This window comes from Phycodurus eques, chromosome 16, assembly GCF_024500275.1.
Source record: "Phycodurus eques isolate BA_2022a chromosome 16, UOR_Pequ_1.1, whole genome shotgun sequence".
In the NCBI taxonomy this organism is placed as follows: Eukaryota; Metazoa; Chordata; class Actinopteri; order Syngnathiformes; family Syngnathidae; genus Phycodurus; species Phycodurus eques.
The window spans coordinates 14,055,717-14,077,872 of NC_084540.1; the positions used below are offsets into that span (position 1 = coordinate 14,055,717).

Sequence of the window (22,156 nt, forward strand, 5' to 3'; positions counted from 1 at the left end):
ACAATTGAGCTGAACTGGTTTAGACCTATTCTAGCCTTCCACTCTTGCCCTTCGCTACGGTCACACTGTCTACTCCGCTTACCTGAAACACTGTCATTATTGCTGCTGGGAAGGTATCGAAGTTTGTTGAAGGAGTGCCATTTTCAAAATTAAACCTGACAGGGAAAAAAGGCAAACGGGGAAAATATTTATTTCAGTTAGATTTTTTTAGCGAAAGGGGAAACAGTAGCATTAAAGCATATTACATGTACACCAAAATGTGTTATTCCTTCTGTAAAAATCCTCTCCAACAATGGACTGAAAACTAAACTAAGGAAAGATAAATAAAACAGCACTGACTGTCCTCCGAAGAGCTGCATTCCCAGCAGGGCGAAGACAACTATGAAGAGGAAGAGGAGGAAGAGTAAGCTGATGATGGACTTCATGGAGTTGAGCAAAGACACGACAAGGTTCCTTAAAGATGCCCAATACCTGAAAAAAAAAAGAAAGAGACAGAATGTTACATTTTGACTTGCCCTGAGTGTACAATAATGCAATATGCATACAATAAATAATAATACAGATCTGTTTAGTACAAGGCACTCACTTGGTGACCTTGAAGATCCTCAATAACCTGAGAGCTCGTAAAACGCTGATGCCAAATGACGTGCCCGGCTGGATAATGGACCACAGCACTTCAAATATGCTGCCGCAGATCACCTTTTTGAATGCAAGCATATGCAACTCATTGTTATTCATTATGATGGTAATTGCATCTTCATTATATATAAAAATAACGTTGGTGGTCTTCATTGGTGTATGTGTGACATTTGCATTTGCAGTTAGTCCTTAGTTGCAGTGGTACTCACGATGCAGTCGAAGCAGTTGAAAGAGGAGTTGAGGTATGCCTGCTTTCCCAGACCATACATCTTGACAAACATCTCCGTCAAGAATATTCCCAGGAAGATGAATTCAGCATAATCTATCAGGAGGGAAGCAGAGGGAGAGTAAGAGAGAGAGAGAGAGAGGGAGAGAGAGATCAGTCAATCTAATCAATTAGTGTTGTCAAAATTTCTTCACATTGACAGAGGAATTCTACCCACGTCAACCCAAAAACAGATCAGTGTGCAATACACAGTATGGCTAACATTAGTGCCAATGCCAATGTAAGACTTGTATTAGAAAATATATGAATTTACCACGATCATAACACTCAGTTTTATGAGTTTTTACTATTGATTAATGTAACAATATATTTAGTAATTTGATTGTCGTGTACGCACATACCGTACATTCATCTGCTCTACTCACTTAGAAAATCTGAAAGTGGTTCTGGCTGGTCGTAGTGCACGACAGCCACACACAGCGTGTTGAGGCCCACCAAACATAGTACAGTCCAGTAGAAGGCCTGGGACTTCACTATATGTCGGATAAAGAAGCGCAGTCGTCTTTCTCGCCTCTTGAAAGTTGATCCTTCTAGCTTTGAGCTTTTTAAGCTAGCGCGGGCAAATGGTGAACCTAAGAGGGTAAGAAACACATCAGTGTTAGCTTCAGCTTTGTCTAATTATTGGGATGTCATAGGTATGCGTAGGCGGCACGGTGGGAGACTGGTTAGAGCGTCTGCCTCACAGTTCTGAGGACCGGGGTTAAATCCCCGGCCCCGGCTGCGTGGGTTCTCTCCGGGCACTCCGGTTTCCTCCCACATCCCAAAAACATGCATGGTAGGTTAATTGAAGACTCTAATTTGCCCGTAGGTGTGAATGTGAGTGTGAATGGTTGTTTGTTTGTATGTGCCCTGCGATTGGCTGGCAACCAGTTCAGGGTGTACCCCGCCTCCTGGCCAATGATAGCTGGGATCGGCTCCAGCACTCCCGTGAGTTGTGAGTAGAAGCGGCTCAGAAAATGGATGGATGGATATCATCTATTCAGCAGTCAAATAGATTTATAAATAGATAAATAGATATTTTTTTTCTCATTACAGTTAGTGTTGGATTGTTTTACCCTTATTGAAGTATTAAAATGAAAGTTGTTAATTTGTTTTAAAAGTTCCATATTTTTGCTATTTAGACCTCCATAGAGTGACTCTCTATCATTGACTTAGTATAAAAGTGTCAATTTCATTTAAATAAACACCTTGGTTTTGTCCTACCAGTGTCCAGAAAAGTCCCCTCTGAAAGCTACTTCTGTTTCACCCAGTTTTGTATCCGCTTTATCCATATTTGGCTAGGACCGTCCCTTTCTTCTCAATGGTTACCTCCGTGTTGAAGACCCACTAATGAGAGCATACGTTTGTTATGTTGACAGCACTGACTGAGGGGCGGAAAGGCAGGTGAAGATCTTCACTATTGACATAGATAAGCTCGAGAAATTTCAATAACCTGATTTCAGGCCTCTCTGCAGAAAAATGTCTGGAACTCAGGAATGCGTGGACCATTTTAAGTCATATTTCACGTTTAGTGTGGCACCATACAGCCAATATTACATCCCAAATACTAGAAAAACATGTTTCGGTAAAATATGGCACCTTTAAGCTTACAATTTTACATAGGGGAAATTCTTTACAGTTAATAACAGCTGAAGGTTATTGAGTTTGTACAAAAATGAGAAACACGCTATGTGTGTTATTAATATTATTAGTAGTAGTCGTATTGCAACAGTTCAGTTTGGATTAATTCCGTTTCCATTATCTTCTATGCCCAATGGGTTATAATTGTTTCAAAATCTAAAAAAAGTGGAGGTCGTCTATGCTGGAACAGATAAATCTTTAAGTATTTATTTGTATGTTGGTAAAAATTTTAAAAATAAACATGCTTTTTTTCCATCCAATTCGTAAATATCAGCTAGTGACAATGTTTCCTTCGATATTCATCAATGAATGAATGGACAGATGGAGGAGGATAACTAATATGTTTATATGGTCTAAAAACATGCCTTGTCGATGAGGGGGTGAAGAAAGAAAGGGAAGGGTAACAGGAGAGGAGCAATTCATATCAGCAAAGAGGAGAATGAAGGAGAGACAAGGAGAGAAGGGTCAGGTAATGCTGATATGCAAGATAGCATCTGTACGTACTGTACCAGTGGTTTGAATATGCGTGTGTGTGTGTTTATAGGTGTGTGCGTGTGCGTTGTCTCACCAACTGCCAGGTCTCCCTCCCCCTCCTCTGGGTTTAGAAGCTCAGCTTTGCTCTTGTGGTTCTTGGTGGCTCTCCTGCGGGAGCCTGGAAGCAGAAAGCAGCAGTCCATATGGAATCAAACAATCTGCATTCAGTTCACTTCGTGAATGCTAAGAATCAAACCGATGAATCCTGAGAATCAAGCATTCAGACAATCCGTGTTTTGTGTGTGTGTGTGTGTGTGTGTGTGTGTGTGTGTGTGTGTGTGTGTGTGTGTGTGTGTGTGTGTGTGTGTGTGTGTGTGTGTGTGTGTAATATTAGCTCTCACTGGATTTCCACTTAATTAGAGAACAAAGTTTGTGTCGCCAAATTTTTGGGACAGGAGCATTATAAACTATCACCCAAACACCAATACTAGAAGATTTTTGACTTTTTTTCCAAAGAAAATCAATGGTGATGACCAGAAACGTACTAAAAATACAATGAGATTGCGCTCATGAAAATGTTATACTTCTCACAACCACTGGCGAATTATATTTGCATGATATGCGGATTGGTATGATATGCTGTGATGTTGTACCACGATAACAGTCCTTTATGAATTTCTTTGTTTGGCATTTTGTCTGGGTGACAGCATCTCACAGCATCCATACACTTTTCTTTCTACAGTAGAAGTAATTTGTATAACAACATAGACAACCACATACAAGAACAGTAGAAAGAATTCCTACCGTCATAATCATTTTCATTTTCATCATCTGCCAAGAGAACCTCTTCTGCAAAAAAATAAATAAAGAAAGAAAGGAACAGATACTTGTCATTGATGCATTTTACAATAAAGGCACTTAAATATATTTATTTACATACAATGGCCACAAGTCCTTACAGTATTGTTGTAAGAATTAAAAAAAAAAAAGTGAATACAGTTTCTTGACAGTTCACTTTGATTCAGTCAGTCTTTTCTATTGCCAGTGCACCTGAGAATACATTTTGGGTCGCACCTTTGATTTCACCCCTTCTTTTATTTTAATATGCGACTTATTTTGATGTTGCTTCTCTATTGAAGAAGATCAAAGCTCTGTCCTCAATTTGCACCGCACAAGCCTCCGTCATCTTCTCTCTGCATCTGTCCTGCACGCCCCCACCCCATGCTTTACACTTACAAGGCCACGGGTGAAAGTTAACCGCAGGCAACGACAGGCATCAATGAGGTGAACAAGATGTTTAACATTGTCAATATAAAAAGCTTTACATTGGAATTGTGACTGGAAGGTGATGAAGTCACAAAAATCAAAATACACCTCAGAATAAAACTGTGACAATATCCATACATCCATTTTCTTTACCGTTTATAATGTTCAAAAACTAAAAACTGGGGTCACCAACAAACCCAGTTCTTGGATGTGTTAATGAAACAATATGTTTTGTGTGGGCGTAGCTAATGGAATGGACGGTAAGTGTATATTCCAAAAAAAAAAAAAAGAAGTTTCAATATTTCAAATCATTGTTGTGTATATGAAGAGCTACAATACAGTACATCTATTTACCAGCTTTGCAGATCCACTCCAAGTAACCATTGAGTTCCCTTTCAATCTGCTGCTGCCTCCTCAGCTTCAGGAACTCACTTCTGTTTTCCACTCGCTCCCTCTCTTTGGCAAACTCCCTGTGAGGATATACATGCAGATAAAACAATTCAATCTGATGTTTTGGTGTGAATTATTTCAAATACAACAATATATACAATATATATCGTTTTTTTTTGTTTTGTTTTTGCCAGTAACATGCATTTCTCCCAGATCCTTACCCTGACAGCACACCCAGCACCAAGTTGAGCATGAAGAAGGAGCCAATGATAATAAGGGGGATGAAATACATCCAGTTCCATGCGCTCCCTGAGGCATCGTTGCTCTGGGAACACACACACACACACACACACACACACACACCATCAGAGGTGATGCAAAGACAATGTCACTTTAATAACAATTATCTTCTTCGTTTTCATCCCCGTATTTGTGTGTTAGTTTGCAGGATTACTCAAAAACTAATTTCTGCAACAATGTTGTGGAGGGATGGGGAATTTGGAATGGAAGATTCCATCATCCCAATAATTTTTTTATGTGGATTAGAACGAAGAGGCATGTCCAGAAGTAGTTTTACCTACTTTTACATCGTTTTTACAGTGTTTTTTTGGTTTTATTTTAAAAATTTTCCCACATTATTGTTGAATCATTTAGAACTTAATGAATACATTGAGGCGGCACGGTGGAAGACTGGTTAGAGCGTCTGTCTCACAGTTCTGAGGACCGGGGTTCAATCCCCGGCCCCGCCTGTGTGGAGTTTGCATGTTCTCCCCGTGCCTGTGTGGGTTTTCTCCGGGCACTCCGGTTTCCTCCCACATCCCAAAAACATGCATGGTAGGTTCATTGAAGCCTCTAAATTGCCCCTAGGTGTGAATGTGAGTGCTAATGGCTGTTTGGTTATATGTGCCCTGCGATTGGCTGGCAACCAGTTCAGGGTGTACCCCGCCTCCTGCCCGATGATAACTGGGATCGGTTCCAGCACGCCCACGACCCTAGTGAGGAGAAGCGGCTCAGAAAATGGATGGATGGATGGATGGATGAATACATGGAGGTAAATGAAGGAGGCAGTTATATGAAGGAGTAGAATTTAGTAATGATCATAATCAGGATTGTTGAGCCTTGGTGGAGGTTCTTGTGCCCTGAAAATGAAACTCAACTCTCAACCATTTTTGCTTGAATGAGACATTTTGAAGCATGTGACAGCAAACTCAAAAAAACTAAAACATCTGTGTCATTCATGTATCATCATTGTGAAATGTCTAAAGGAGATAGTTCCATATTGTTTACTTTTTTGATTTGCTGACTTTTGCAAGCCTCAATGGAAAATATTTCTCCTACTGACGTCCTGTGTCCTGTTTAGTCATCCATTATTTCCTGCAATCTTTTCTACTTGAATTCCCACCATCTTTCCTTCCTTTCTTGTGATCTTTCAAAGCCTTTGTCACTCTCACTGATCAACATCCCCTTCCTGAGCCTACCTCTAGTCCTGCTCCCTTCTTCGCCACAATGGGTTATTGCCCTAATAGCCCCCTGCCTTGCCTCGTCTCATCCTTTCCTTCTGCCTATTCGGAAACTGGCATGGCTGCTGTGTACCCAATGTACCGCAAACCCTTTTTTTCTACCATTAAACTTTTATCACTTCTCTCCCCAGCAGCTGCAAGAATAACTCTGGCTGAACAGGCCCTTTTAAATATAGAGCAGCACCGGGAATGAGGGACACAGGGAGAGACATCGCGTGAAAGGGACAGCACGATATAAGAGAGGACATATAATGAAATACTGGAAATTGGAGTATAAAAAAGGAAAAATAACATTGGTATTACATTTCCAACATTTATAAAACTTCCTCTCATATCCATATCCATATCCAATCCTCTCATATCCATATCCAATCCTATCCACAGTGAGGATAGGATTGGGGCTGCATGGTGGCCGACTGGTTAGAGCGTCAGCCTCACAGTTCTGAGGACCGGGGTTCAATCCCCGGCCCCGGCTGCGTGGGTTTTCTCCGGGCACTCCGGTTTCCTCCCACATCCCAAAAACATGCATGGTAGGTTAATTGAAGACTCTAATTTGCCCGAAGCGGCTAAGGAGAAGCGGCTCAGAAAATGGATGGATAGGATTGGATGACAAGCTGTCAGTCAAGCTTTGGAAACACATCCATCCATTTTCTCCTCACTAGGGTCGCGGGCGTGCTGGAGCCTATCCCAGCTATCATCGGGCAGGAGGCGGGGTACACCCTGAACTGGTTGCCAGCCAATCGCAGGGCACATATAACCAAACAGCCATTCGCACTCACATTCACACCTACGGACAATTTAGAGTTGTCAATTAACCTACCATGCATGTTTTTGGGATGTGGGAGGAAACCGAACTGATAGGCCGCCGTGCCGCGCTTTGGAAACACATGGAAACAAATTCAGAAGACCTGCTACTACAGGTACGACTGGTCATGTCCAGAGAATAAATATCGAATAGTAGGTATTCTATGGCCCTGATTTACTAAAGGTTAGCGTGTGCAAAGACGAGCGCACATTTTATTGCTCACACAAACATATGTGGAAGGTGATCGACAAACTGTGCGCACCCAGGATTGCTTCTGCCAAATTGCTGATTTTGCGCTTTCTGGGAGGAGTATACAGTGCCTTGAAAAAGTATTCATGCACCTTGCAATTTGTTCACATTTTGTGACCTTACAATCACAAACTTGAATGTATTTATTTCAGATTTTATGTTATAGAGCGGCACGGTGGACAACTGGTTAGAGCGTCAGCCTCAGAGTTCTGAGGACCGGGGTTCCAGCACGCCCGCGACCCTAGTGAGGAGAAGCGGCTCAGAAAATGGATGGATGGATGTTATAGAACAACAGAATGTGGCACATAGTTGTGACGTGCAATGAAAATTATACTGTTTTCAACATTTTAATGAAGTATAAATCTAAAAAGTGTGGTGAGCTTTGTTTTCAGCCCCTGTACTTTGATACCCTAAATACAATCCAGTGCAATCAATTGCCTTCAGAAGTCACCTAATTAGTACCGTCCACCTTTGTGTAATTTATTTGCCGTAAAAATACACTAGTTTTGTGAAGGCCTCCTGAAGACTGTTTTAAATTGTGGGAGAAAACGCATTTAATGTGTCCTTTAAACAATTTTGAAAAACAGCCATTGTTCTCTGAAAAACTAAAACGAAACATAAACCGTTTTTTAAATGATAACCAAACACATATTGATAATCTGCTGCAGGTGACTGGCTGTGCTGATGCAGCCCATCTTGTGACAAGCACTGCTGATGTAGAAATAAAGGGAGTCAACCGCAGCAAGGCTATGGTGACCATGAAGGAAATTCACATTCAACTCACATGCAGTCAACACCTTTAAGGTCCTGATTCCAAAAATGGAGTAATATCTTAGAAGAATGAAAGAAATGTGTAATTCTTCACTTCACTTCTTCACTTACATAGTACAGCAGTTCAGTCCAGCCCTCCATTGTGATACACTGGAAGACGGTGAGGATAGCAAAAAGGATGTTGTCAAACTGGGTGATGCCATAGTTTGGACCGAGCCAGTACTTTCGACACGTGGTACCCTCTGGACACAATCGCGACGGGGGTTCCGTCCCACATGGGAACTCTTCTCGGATCTCCCCTGGCAGAAGGCATAAGTTGAGAGATGTCTCACAACAACATGTAAATATGGCATATTTCTTTATATTAATTCAGTGGATGGATATCATAATAGCTAGACATAAGAGCAATCTGATGTTGGTCAAAATCCTACACCCATAATATTCATTTCCTGTACCTGTGTGATTGTCAAAGCAGGTTTTGTGGAATTTGCCCATGTAAAACTCCAAGCCGATGATGGCGAACATGAGAATGGCGAAGAAAAGCAGGAGGCCAATTTGTAGCAGAGGAATCATGGCCTTCATGATGGATTTGAGCACCACCTGTAGGCCTAAAAGGCGGAGTGTAGAAACCACAAGTGCATATTTCTGCAACTTCTATTAACGTTAAAACAGCATTTTCGAAATAAAGTTCTTGACTAAATAATTGGAATTTCCAATATTACGACTTAAGTGGATTAGTTAAAAAGACCATCTGCGCTGAATTGCATCTTCCAATGTTTTAATTTAGTATTCCGATTCATCTGTTTCATCTTGGGTTTAATTTTTTGCAAGACCCAGCTGAGGAAGACCCAGCTGGGTCTTTTTGCAAGACCCAGCTGAGGAAGTACAACGCTGTGTCCAACATTTTGGAACATTCAAAGACAGCTGACATGGTTACAAAATCCATTTGAGCACATTTCATACACTCTGAAGACATTTTTTAAGATTTTACTGGGCTTTACGGCTTTGGTTAGAAATATGATTGATCAAGATGCACACTCACAATCTATACTTGATTTTGCTAGTTTTGCTCTGCTATAAAAAAAAATTTTAAAAAGAAAAATACCATCACCATCTAATGAAAAGCATGTACCTCTAATATCTAAGCTTTCAGTTTTTATTTTAATAGGTAACCACACACACACACAAAAATGTGACTATATTTGAATTTTTTTTTTTAATTGGTGCGGCGTGACATGTATGTTGAGGTCCGTAGTGGAGATGTAGGGTATAAATAGCTATGCAGTGCTGCTGGAACACGACTGCCGCAATAACTGTAAAATAAAAAATAAAAAGCAGAGTGCACAGGAGAACCACTTTAGTTGGGTGCATCATGCAGAACAACAAAGAAGCTGAATAAAACCTTGATTCAAAACGCTTCTCTGAGCTATTTTTAAATCTCCAAATAGAACTTTCATTTCACAGCTGTTTTTTCAATTTTGGGACAAGAAATTGTAACAGGAAAAAAAAATGCAACACAGTTCATTTAAATGCAACAACTTACTGGGAATACCAGACACCAGTTTGAGGGGCCTCAAAACTCGAACAGCTCTGAGGGTCCGCAGGTCAAAATCTGAGCCCACAGTGGACAGAATCCTAATGAGAATGGGACAAATGCAAAGGGGCAATCAATGTTTAAGCTTGTCGAGGTTGTTATACTTTCCTTTCTGAACACATTGCACGAATACTTCTCCAGAAACACAAACACACTTTGCGTCATTACAATGAACTGCAGACACATTGTATGTAAATCCTGCAGAAGCTGAGTTGATCAATAGCGGTGACAAGTGAAGCCGGACGGCGAAGTGTATCAGGGCGAGGGAGGGATGGGTTGGGGAGCCGGTGTTTCGTATCGGCATGACGGAAGGGAAAATGAGAGATGCTGACTCGTACATTTCGGTCTATTTTTTTATTTTTTAAATTATTCTTAGTGCATTCAAAGTGTTTTCAGAATGGGGAGAAACTGATGTGGCGTTAGAGAATGAAAGCCAATTCAAGAATGGTAAACAAGATGGTGTGTGTGCATGTGCGTGTGTGGAGAGTCTAAAGATGTTCCCCTGTGCCGCCAGACCTCCAGTCAGTCCCTCGTCTGATGCACAGAGTGAATCATCCCTCCTTCTCACTTCTCCCTCTTTCTTTTTCATTCTGTCACTTTGACACATTTCCGCTTTCTTCTGTGCCAGTGACACAGCAGAGCCTTAATCACTGCAGACCTCAAATCAGACTGCTCTCCTTGGAAACAGCAAGTAACATACAGGATCTAGTATTCAATGATTCAAGGACTTTAATTGTCATAACAACATACATTTACATATGATATGGCACAATATTTGATACCCAAGGTCTCAGATTAGCTGAATGGGTCTCAAGACTTGTGAAATATACAACCACAATTCCAATGAAGTCGGGACGTTGTATTAAACATAAATAAAAGCAGAATTTAACGATTTGCAAATCATGTACAACCTATATTTAATTGAATATACAACAAATACAAGATATTTAATATTCAAACTGATAAACTTGATTGTTTTGAGCAAATAATCATTAACTTGGAATTCTATGGCTGCAACACGTTCCAAAAAAGCTGGGACAGGTGCCAAAAAATACTGAGAAAGTTGAGGAATGTTCATCAAACACCTTTTTGGAACATCCCACAGATGAACAGGCTAGTTGGGAACAGATGGGTGCCATGATTGGGTATAATAGGAGCTTCCCTGAATTGCTCAATCATTCACAAGCAAAGATGGGGCGAGGTTCACCTCTTTGTAAACAAGTGCATGAGAAAATAGTCGAACAGTTTAAGGACAATGTTCCTCAACGTACAATTGCAAGGAATTTAGGGATTTCATCATCTACGGTCCATAATATCATCAAAAGGTTCAGAGAATCTGGAGCAATCACTGCATGTAAGCAGCAAGGCCGAAAACCAACATTGAGTGCCCGTGACCTTCGATCCCTCAGGCGGCACTGCATCAAAAACTGACATCAATGTGTAAAGGATATCACCACATAGGCTCAGGAACACTTCAGAAAACCAATGTCAGTAAACACAGTTCGGCGCTACATCTGTAAATGCAACTTGAAACTCTACTATGCAAAGCAAAAGCCATTTATCAACAACACGCAGAAACGCCGTCTGCTTCTCTGGGCCCGAGCTCAGCGAAGATGGACTGACGTAGTAGGGTATTCAATTAAATATAGGTTGAACATGATTTGCAAATAATTGTATTCTGTTTTTATTTATGTTTAACACAACGTCCCAACTTCATTGGAATTGGGGTTGTAAATAGAAATAAGAAATTAGATCAAATAAGACAAGATAAAAAGATAGAAATACTTATTTGCAGTTGTGAATGTGCGCAAAGGTACAAATGCTTCCGGAAAGAAGGTGTTCCTCAGCCTGGTGCGCCGTAGCCTCCTGCACGAGGGGAGCAGATGGAAGAGCGTGTTGAGTCTTTGATGATGCAGAGAGCCCTCTTTCTGCACCTGCTGGTGAAGATGTCTGTAGTGGTGGGGAGGCTGACCCCCACAATTTCCTTTATAATTTCCTTTATCATCTTTTGTAGTGCCTTCCTCTTCCTCTTTTGCACCAGGGTCTGTGGAATGAGGGTGTTGAAGGCCGAGGTGAAACGCAGGAACAGCAGGCGGACATAGGCGTTCTTGCTCTCCTGGTATCATCAGTGGAGCGGTTCTTCCTGTATTCGTCATGGTGAGGGTCCACAGCGAAGTCGATGGAGTTTTCTTCGCAAAGCACGTCATGACTTATAGTCATGACTACGTCATGACTTTAAGTCAGGTCTCCTGGCTGATTCAGACGTTTGGGTGCTCCTGAGGTGTCGCTTTCAACACTGCATTGTGGTGACTAGAAAGCCCTCTCCCGTGGTACCTACTGGAGGCACGTCATCACGCGTGGTGGCTATAGAGCCCTTGGAATGACATTGTGTGACATCAACTCATCATAGGAGGCTGTTGTGAAACTGAAAGCATCCTGGTCCGGTCACGGAGCAAGTACTCTCACCACTATGTACACTGACTGAATAAAAAGTGCATCATTGTACCTTAAGGGGTTTTATACATTGAAATGTCCTTCAATGAATTGGTTCTGTACCCTTCATACTTGAATTTTCCCCCTCCTGTAGCCCTAAAATAAAATGTTGAGGCAGATGCACTTGAAAATCTATATCAACCCCCCCAAAGGCAGGAAGAGGATTTACACTTTCAAGGGGGGTGACCTTATTTTAGTGTGTTTTATAAATTAAAGTCAAAATCATCCATTGATTTTTCTGTATGTGGCCCTTGGAAGAAAATGTTTGGACACCCCTGCCTTAAATGGTTGTGGAGGGTAATCTTTATGATGAAACTGAAAAAAAGTGGCTGAAATAATGAAATTACAGACAATTTGAAAATCTAAATCCCAGTGGTGTGGTCACCCTATTGAAGCATATGCACATATAGAAAAAGGGACACATTAAAGTAGCCAATGGCCTTGTTTTTAAATGTAATTCAGACATTGTAATTGAGGAGTCAGAGTACTGGAACATGCTTAGTAGGAAATCGTAATTTATAATTACTAATTGTAGTTTTGTGCACAGTAAAATAGGCTTAATGCAGTGAAGTTACTTTCCAAAGAGATTCATTGCGGAGTGGTAAGGGAAATGCAATGACACATGAGCCCCAGTGGGTTTGATACTGTGGCAGCACAAAGGAGCAGCTGCCTTGCAAGCACTGACATCCCATAATTTAAGAGCTTGTCACTCACAACAGAGAATGTTGGACAGTAAATTCAGATGCCGCAGTGAGAATTCGCCTCTAAGATCATGCTAAAGTAGCTAGCATTTTCAACTGTCTATCCCCCAATGTTGTAAATCTTACAACATTTACATTTATAACTATAAAATATGTTCATTTTTCATTTATTTTTTTTATCTAACGAATGATAAAGCATAGTGCCATTTAATAAGCAGTGTCTGCTATGACAAACACTGTCAGGTCGATGAGGCACTTCCTCATTCACACCGTCTCCACGGTTACTCTGGCCTTTCTTATTCATAAGTGTTTCCATGGCAACAGCAACATTGGCTCATTGATAGAATCTCTGTATCACCTTGGTAACAGAGCCAAAGGAGGAGTTTTCCCCTCTATCTTTTTGTGCATCAACAACTTACAATATACTTAATATAGAAACGCAATGTATGAGACACATACACGCACGCAACAGCAGAACAAACAGAAGCGGTGGGATATCAAACATATTGGGTGTGAATAATTTTCCCAAATGCGCTATGAAAGGTAGGTCATTAAATAAAAGTATTATAACAAATAGTAAACATCCGATGATGATCACAGGCTGTCTACAATACACCTTGAAACACACAAACAGTGTGCAATCCAGCCATTTTTAAGAGGGACCCTCATTATTTTGAGTAATGTTAAGCACTTTTGCTCTTCCCACTGCCCCTACTCACGGGAATGTAACACATTATAAAAACATAATCTTACGTGCCCACTTGCCATCTGTGTTCTTGCTGACTTCAGCTAAATGAGGCTAATTAGTTGTGTCTACAAGGCTGACCAAATACACTCTCCACTTATCTTTTTGCTGTTGTTATGATGGTCATTATCCAAAATGCTCTCTAATGTTATATTCATACCACCCTCAAACAATGAGTATGGGTGATAGGGACTACAGTTCACTCATTCTTCTCCTTATAGTCACTAAAAGGAAAAGGTTTCAATTTATTTTCACTTTTTCTTTTATTAATTAATTGGAAGGATGCTTGTTTTTTTCCCTTTTCCTTTCCTTCATTCATCAGTTGTATATAAAATGAGCTGAAGGTTGCAGAGATGCACTGTAAGCATGGTTGTAAAGTAAGTGTAATTGGACCAATAATCGATAGTGGGCATAAAAACAACAAGCGTATTCCAAGCGCCAAATCACTCAGGCAATTTACTACAATACGCAGGTCAACACGCACACATACACACACACACACACACACACATTTGGGCACAGAAACACAGTTGCACACAAATCACACCACCATCCAATAAGGTTGTAGTGTGGACAGCCAATCTAATTAAAGTCATGTTAAAGTGTGTTTGTCTTTGAATGTCTGTAAAGAGAGCGGCCGCAAGTCCACAATAGGTGCCTAGGAAATGGAAAGGAATGTTTGAAGTGGAAATTGCACACGTTTTGTCTGTGCACAGCGGTCAGTGTGTTATCAAAGCTTTGGGCCAGAGATGGACGGAAAGGCCAAGCGCCTTTCATGTTCAAAGGAGCTGTGCTGCTAAAAACACACTCGTGAGAGCCGCATAAAGGTGTGTATGTGCGTACCTCATAGGAACACAGGTCAGTGAGCATCAAAGGATTAATTCTACAAATACAGTATATACTTGCATATATCTATGCTGCAGTAATGTATATGTATTTGGTTAACAGATAAACAGTATACGGAAAATTTACTGTACATTGGAATTTACAATAAGTGATTGTACGCACATTCAAAGAATGTCAGCACGTTAAAATGGGTGATGCAACTCATTACGCATTTCGTCATTCAAGTGAAGATGCAGTGTTTTATCGCCTATACATTTCACTATTAACATTGATTAATTTATTCTAAGACTGTTAAAAATTTTACTTTAAAACTTCACCTACACTGTTAATGAGCATTTAATAGCGAGCAGGCTAGTGGTAAGTACCAACAAACAGATATGTTAAAAATTGAGATCAAAAGTGTTCTAAATGTTGAAAATGTTTTTTTGCCAAATTTGGTATTTTGTGTATATTTCATAATTATTATTTTAGTTAAAGTGATATTTCTGCACATTCCGTTTTTATATTTTTGTCCATTTGACGGTCATGTTCTGATTTAAAAAAAAAATCTGATGTTTCTCATCTGGTGCTCAGCACTTGAATAGCTTTTTTTCACTGAGTACTTTAACTCGAGTAGTTATTAGGAGGGCTACTTTTTTTACTTTCCCTTTTGTCATACTATTCTAAATTAACAGTACTTTACTTGAGGTACAATACTCAACCCACCTCTGTATACAACTCACTGAGACTTGTTTTCAGTACCTTATTCTGGGATGAGCTTGGCCTTATGATTGATCTTCTTTAAAGCATAAAGACACCCTACCTGAATGAGAATGTGTATGCAAATGAGTGACAATGAAAAAGTTTGAACCGGAAAAAGAGCATTAGACATTAAGCTTGTGCATGTCCAGTAAACATGAACACGTTTTATGTAGACTACCGTGTAAAAGTGTAAGTATGCTAAGTTGTTGCTTTAGAACAGTACATTTTGCAGGATTATATAAACAAAACCCCAACAAAAACAAAAACATAATAATAATAATAATGAAAGTTTGTAGAGGAGTGGGGCAAAGTCCAAGGCGAACTCATTCTTTATGGGTGGGGCTCTGGATAAATGTGTGGATATGGGCATTTATTTTTTTAACTGTTTACCTCCATAACTACACTGGTACTGCCCGTAGGTTAGGAAATCCTCATTAAACCAGGTAGTGGCCAACAAACAGACGTGAATACTGCCTCTCTACTTTCCCCCCACTTTTGCTAACAGTCTACCTTATGGTGGCCCAAGACCTTTGCACACATACTTGCTAGCGCATCAACATATCAAGCTGCAAAGTTCAGGGATTTGGCACTTACATTTTGACATTGTGACTGTATGTTGAGTCAAGTGACCAAACAATAAACAGCAAAAAAATAAAAAATAATTTGCAGGCTTGTGTGCATTTTTAGTCCTGTTTGTTTGGTTTCCTGCAACCCTCCTTCACCTGCTTGTCTTCCCTCTGAGACCGCTCCCCCCTACACCCACTATGCGTGCACTATATTCTTGTGGCATTTGTTCACTACCCAGGCTTCTGGCTGCCTGCGGATCTGCTCTGTGATCTGACTGCTGCCTTGCTCAGGATGGGGCCATTCATTAGAGGAAAGGGCACTTGCAGTAACACACACAACACGCTGTAAAAGACATGACAGCGGATCCTGACCTCATGTTTTTGTAACATCGTGCAAATATATGTATGTGTTTGATACATTTACAGTCAGTAATCCGCTTCTCACTTACCCTGTGAGCACCACCACAAAGTCCATGACATTCCATCCATTCCTCAGGTACGAGTTCTTGTGGAAGGCAAACCCCAGAGCCAGGATCTTTATACCAGATTCAAAACAGAAGATGCCAATGAAATACATCTCTGTAGCGTCCTGAGGAGAGAAAGAACACATCAGCCAAGTTAAGGAAAGAAGATAGATAGGACTGTTAAATTGTACAATGTATCATTTGCATCTGCTTTACCAGACGTCCAGACAGTGGGGTCTTGTCACCGTCGGGCAAATGTTGTTCCAGGGCCAGGACGATGCAGTTGGCAATGATGGTGGCGAGAATCATCCACTCAAATGGAGTGGGCAAAGTCAGTTAAGGAAAAACAATAATGCCCAACATACATTTAAAGTAGAACTATTCTTTATGTATCGAACCATAAATCCTGATTTTGTCATACAAAGATATGTTTACCACCATTGATATGTACTTGAATTTATTTGGGATATACTAATTTATCTGATTCATCATGCATGAATTGCATTGACTGATATTTGACAACACACACGCACACAGACACACATCCACACAGGCACACCAGCATGCCCGTGCACTGAGATTTATCGTGACATCACCAGTTGGCTCTGTGTACGTAACGTCTTAATGCGAGTCAGAAAGAGAGAGACAGGTAGAGAGAGATGGTGAAATAAGAAGAAAGACATTAATTGTGTTTGTCATGATCGCTTTCGAACACGCATTCTCTCACACTGTTGATACTGCTGCTTTAGCTGTTGGTGAGAAGAATGCTTTGCTCGGCACAATATCACAATAGAAACTCATAGGGCTCAACATGAGGTACCCAATCTACATAAGGGATAATCTTCTGCTGTATTTTTTGTTTTTTTAAGATGTGCATGTGTACCTAATGCTGTGGTCACTGAGTGTATATGTTACAAAACTGTTAAAGGTGTACATGATCAAGCAATTGGTTTGACTTATTGTTTTCTATTCATCTCTACTTCTTCTTTACCTCTTTCCTATTTGCTCACCTCCGTTGCGAGCAGCTATTCCCATAGTAGCAGGCTGGAGGAAGCTATTTATGGAAGCATAAATCATATGCGTGTATGTGCATACGCGGTATTCTGTATGTCTGAACCTGCATGTGTTTGCGTTCACGTGTGGGCTATAGACACGTTGTGTACATTTGTGTGTCTTTCCCTCCATTTCCGATTCAAGAGGTACCTGAGAAGCCGCTCCAGGTGTTCATAGTCTGGTCCGAGCCTATGATGTGTTTGACGGCCCTTAACAGGCACACATCACTGGGACGCTCGCTCGGGTTTCCACCCAATTAGCTCAACTGGCCCGCAGTAAATGTGTGCAAGTGCAAGTGTTGTGTCTGTGTCTGTGTGTGTGTGTGTGTGTGCATTTTGTAGCTAACTAAAGTGGGAAAACGGAAGATACAGTGTGTTTGAAACCTTTTAGTATTATAATCTCCACCTTTATCCTGACAAGTATGCACACACACACACACACACACACACAATCCTACACACACACACACAAACACACACACAAAATCCAGCACATGAATAAATGACTCTCACTTTGCCATAAACCTTCAATAATGAATTGCTTCCTGTGCCTTTCTCACGGCTAAATATAGCAGTGACTCAAAGCAAGGAAAGATTTGAGAGTGAGGGTGATGAGATGCTTTCTCTATAACTTTTCTTGCTGTTTTACTTCCCCACAGTGTGTCAGTGCGGGTACGTGTGGAAGCATTTACATTATAATGGGAATGTGGTAGGCCTTAGAGATGTCTCATCAAGAAGAGACAAGGAAGCCCCCCGAAAATGTTCATGATGATGCAAACAAGCACACATTTTTCTTAACGTCACTGCTCTCCCTCAGTATTTTCCTTTGTCATGTTGATCCTCCTCTGCCTCAAAATCCCCAAACTACCTCACTCCTGCTTTTCCTCATTTTGTCATCTTTTTCCTCTAACAATTTGTCCATCTCATCTTCCTGTCGCTCTACCTTTCCCTGGCTGGGCTCGTTGAGCCCATCAATAATGTCTATCATGTCATCTCCATCCAATATCTAAAAAGAGAGAGGGAATGAGGACATGCAGCATCAGCAAATGCAGAGGCAGCACGAGAAATAGAGTAGAAGCAGGTATTAAGCGGGGAAAACGTACACAGGGAGCAAAATGAAAGAGAGAGAAAGAAAATGACCTGTGGGCACAGACGTGATTGAAAAGAGTAAGGGAGAATAAAAGAGGAAGTGAAGGGGGATGAAGAGGGAGGATAAGAAGAGGAAGAGAGAAGAGCAAAAAGAACGCTCAGATGTGGGATAACGCAAGACAGAGGGGTGTGAGAGTATTGCGGTATTTTTTTTCCTCCTGAGCCTTGTGGAAAGTAGGTTAGTGGCAGAACACACACACGGACTGTAAAAAGGAGGATGGGGGGGGAGGATATATGCAGGAGAGTGGGAGGGAAACGATACATTATGCTGCTTGTGACACCGTGTGTAATCACTGCACGACTCCATCTTTAGGCACACTTCACACATTTCCGCAACGCCACAAGAGCATATGTTGCAAAAAGCGCACAAGGCACAATTGGAAATCGTACATCCTGACGCCTACCAGCACTGCGTCTTTAAAAACAAACAAGTAAACAAAACAAAAAAAAATACATTTCTGTCCCAATGATTCTAAGAAGTGATTAAGATGTGTGCCAATACTTATACCATAAAGGCATACAATAGATTATATTCAATTGAAATAACTATACCCTGCCATTGGCTGGCAACCAGTTTAGGGTGCACCCCGCCTCTCGCCCAAAGTCAGCTGGGATAGGCCCCAGCACATCTGTGAACCTAATGAGGATAAGCGCTATAGAAAATGGATGGATGACATAACTAGCTAACATTTCAGGAGGTGTGCAAATTATATTTTTTTTATTTCATACATTTTACCACTGATTTAACATTTTTGCTCAATATTTAGAATAACATCGCTTTCTTCATCTTCAAATGAGCTGTAGGGGGTATGAGAACATTAGCTATTTCCCCAGGGTATGGGTAATGAAAAGGTAGGAAACTGTTCCATGTTTGTCAAATTATGTCAGATAAAGACACATTTCATCACATCTCATCACTACAGCTGTTCTTTCGGAGGTTTGCTGGCATGTTACTTAAAGTCACTAGGTTTCCAGAGACAACAGATCTAATTGGAATTGTCACACAATATCGATCCATCCATCCAAACATATAGACATTAATACATACATACTGTACATATATACGAAGCTATTTGTCTTTACCGTTATGCACTTTTGTCTTTAGCATTATGAAAAGAAGTGTATTTCAATGGGCCACCACCATTTGCTCTGTTAAAAAGGATTTCCTTTACTATGAACACCTAAAATATTACATCATCAATAACTTTTTGATAATAGGACTTTTAAGCATGGCTGTTTCAGAATGGGAGACATTTAAATATATAAAACCACCATCGCATACAAATAATTGCTATTTTAGATTTGTTTTAAATTTGCAAAATTAGAAAAAATTATTTATCTTTGCCGTTATTGATCAAATTACAGTATATGAAAATGACCCATTTTACAGTTGACAGTTTGACCGTTCATATTTTTCTTTGGTCCTAATGCCGAGAGGGAATCTGTGTTGTCAGAGCACTGTTTGAAATTGAGGTCCATTCTTTGACAGTGTCATTTTGAAACTTGGACCTTTTTCTGAAGTCTTTCCTTGGATGACTTGGAGGTTGTTTTGAAGCCATATTATTTAGCTTCCCCTTCATCTGCAGGTTTCTCAGAGTGGGGTGCTAGACTTTCTTTTTTTTCTCAGGTACTCAGATATTTGAAGCTTGTTTACACTGAAGTTGAGGATCCCTATTCTGATGAGCAGCAGCCCCAGAGCAGCATTTATATCTAAGGACTCCTTGCTGTCACAAATATAATCATGTTAACACACACCTGTTATGGAACTTCAGATTGTTATATAAAATGTATGCTATTCATGTTTAACAAATTCTGTATCCAATATTGTGATTCGTTTGTGATGTCTGCTTAGCAGAGGTTATTGAGTGCCTTTGACCTGTGAACATTTAAATGTATTTGGAAAACATCTTTTATGCATCTGTATATTCTGTTTATTTTTTTCCCCAGTGAAATATAGGAACACAGTTGGAAGGTCATGGTTAATGTAGAAAATATTTGACATGATAACCTTGGCCTTTAACATGGGTGGCAAATCAATGGAATTCCTAATTTCCATTAAATAGTCATCCCTGTGCACCAGCAGGTACCGCTATCCATACGCAAGACCTTACATAACATGCACTGTATTTCTCAAAGGGCCTACCCTTCAATAACCTTGACAGTCCTGCCCCATTATCACGCACCCCTTTCAAGGATCATTTGGCCATCCTAGCACAAACATTCGCACACACACGCAGGCATGCTCACACACACATACACACCAACAACAGATTCCACGTCACTACACAACCCAACACTAGTCTGCCAATGAAGCCCGCACCAGCTGCTACCATTTGGGAATGTGCCAGCCTTCATATTAAACTAAACAAGCGAGTGGTCTTTTTGTGCTCTTACACAAACTACCATGTACATTTTTTTGTTGTTGTTGCATTTTACGGGTTTCTTTATTATCTTGGCAAGGCGGTGCTGAAATCATTTCATTTGGCTGTCACTATTCCCACAGAAGAACTAATTTGATTACAAGAATGCAAATTCATGTAATCATCTGAGATACATGGATGAATTACTTTACTCGCTGCATTTTGTGTTGTCCACATGATGGTGTTTTTGCTGTTCTTCTATCACCTGCCAGAATTCAAGATGAGGTTGATTAGAGAAAACCCATAGTCACTGAGTAGTATACAATTATTATATGTATATACAGTTCTATGAACAGTATATTACACATACAACCACATGAAAAAGCCTAACATTTATATACAGTACACACATAATATCTAGATGTTGACAGTAGAAATAAACATGCAAATGGCCTCTTCTGACCAGAGCTATCTATTAAAAATAGGGTAAAAATATATTTCAGTGCTGTTATTTGCACAGCGAAAGATATACAACCCCAATTCCAATGAAGTTGGGAGGTTGCGTTAAACATAAATAAAAACAGAATACAATGATTTGCAAATCATGTTCAACCTATATTTAATTGAATACACTACAAAGACAAGATATTTAATGTTCAAACTGATAAACTTTATTGTTTTGAGCAAATAATCATTATCTTAGAATTTTATGGCTGCAACATGTTCCAAGAAAGCTGGGACAGGTGGCAAAAAAGACAGAAAGTTGAGGAATGCTCATCAAACACCTGTTTGGAACATCCCACAGGTGCACAGGCTAATTGGGAACAGGTGGGTGCCATGATTGGGTATAAAAGGAGCTTCCCTGAATGCCTCAGTCATTCACAAGCAAAGATGGGGCGAGGTTCACCTCATTGTGAACAAGTGCGTGAGAAAATAGTCGAACAGTTTAAGGACAATGTTCCTCAACATATAATTGCAATGAATTTAGGGATTTCATCATCTACGGTCCATAATATCATCAAAAGTTTCAGAGAATCTGGAGAAATCACTGCATGTAAGCAGCAAGGCCGAAAATCAACATTGAATGCCCGTGACCTTCGATCCCTCAGGCGGCACTGTATCAAAAAACGACATCAATGTGTAAAGGATATCACCACATGGGCTCTGGAACACTTCAGAAAACCAATATCAGTAAATACAGTTCGGCGCTACATCCTTAAGTGCAACTTGAAACTCTACTATGCAAAGCAAAGACCATTTATCAACAACACCCAGAAACGGCGCCGGCTTCTCTGGGCCCGAGCTCAGCGAAGATGTTTTGATGCAAAGTGGAAAAGTGTTCTGTGATCCGACAAGTCCACATTTCAAATTGTTTTTGGAAATCGTGGACGTCGTGTCCTCCGGGCCAAAGGAAAAGAACCATCC

The 22,156-nt window shown here is 40.4% G+C and overlaps 1 protein-coding gene across 9 annotated transcripts in view; it reads right to left on the reverse strand.

The window, feature by feature from the left end:
* The window catches only part of cacna1aa (calcium channel, voltage-dependent, P/Q type, alpha 1A subunit, a), an 83,856-nt gene that overhangs the window by 49,523 nt on the left and 12,177 nt on the right, over nucleotides 1–22,156 (reverse strand). For all 9 annotated transcript variants that reach the window (XM_061699908.1, XM_061699907.1, XM_061699915.1 and 6 more), the window contains 14 exons: nucleotides 16,387–16,492; nucleotides 16,156–16,295; nucleotides 9,564–9,655; nucleotides 8,476–8,628; nucleotides 8,132–8,319; nucleotides 4,897–5,000; nucleotides 4,640–4,755; nucleotides 3,824–3,868; nucleotides 3,114–3,197; nucleotides 1,291–1,497; nucleotides 849–961; nucleotides 587–699; nucleotides 340–471; nucleotides 83–155 (listed from right to left, as the gene is read on the reverse strand). In XM_061699908.1, the coding sequence (XP_061555892.1) occupies nucleotides 83–155; nucleotides 340–471; nucleotides 587–699; nucleotides 849–961; nucleotides 1,291–1,497; nucleotides 3,114–3,197; nucleotides 3,824–3,868; nucleotides 4,640–4,755; nucleotides 4,897–5,000; nucleotides 8,132–8,319; nucleotides 8,476–8,628; nucleotides 9,564–9,655; nucleotides 16,156–16,295; nucleotides 16,387–16,492 (1,666 nt within the window). The remainder of the gene's footprint in view (nucleotides 1–82; nucleotides 156–339; nucleotides 472–586; nucleotides 700–848; nucleotides 962–1,290; nucleotides 1,498–3,113; nucleotides 3,198–3,823; nucleotides 3,869–4,639; nucleotides 4,756–4,896; nucleotides 5,001–8,131; nucleotides 8,320–8,475; nucleotides 8,629–9,563; nucleotides 9,656–16,155; nucleotides 16,296–16,386; nucleotides 16,493–22,156) is intronic.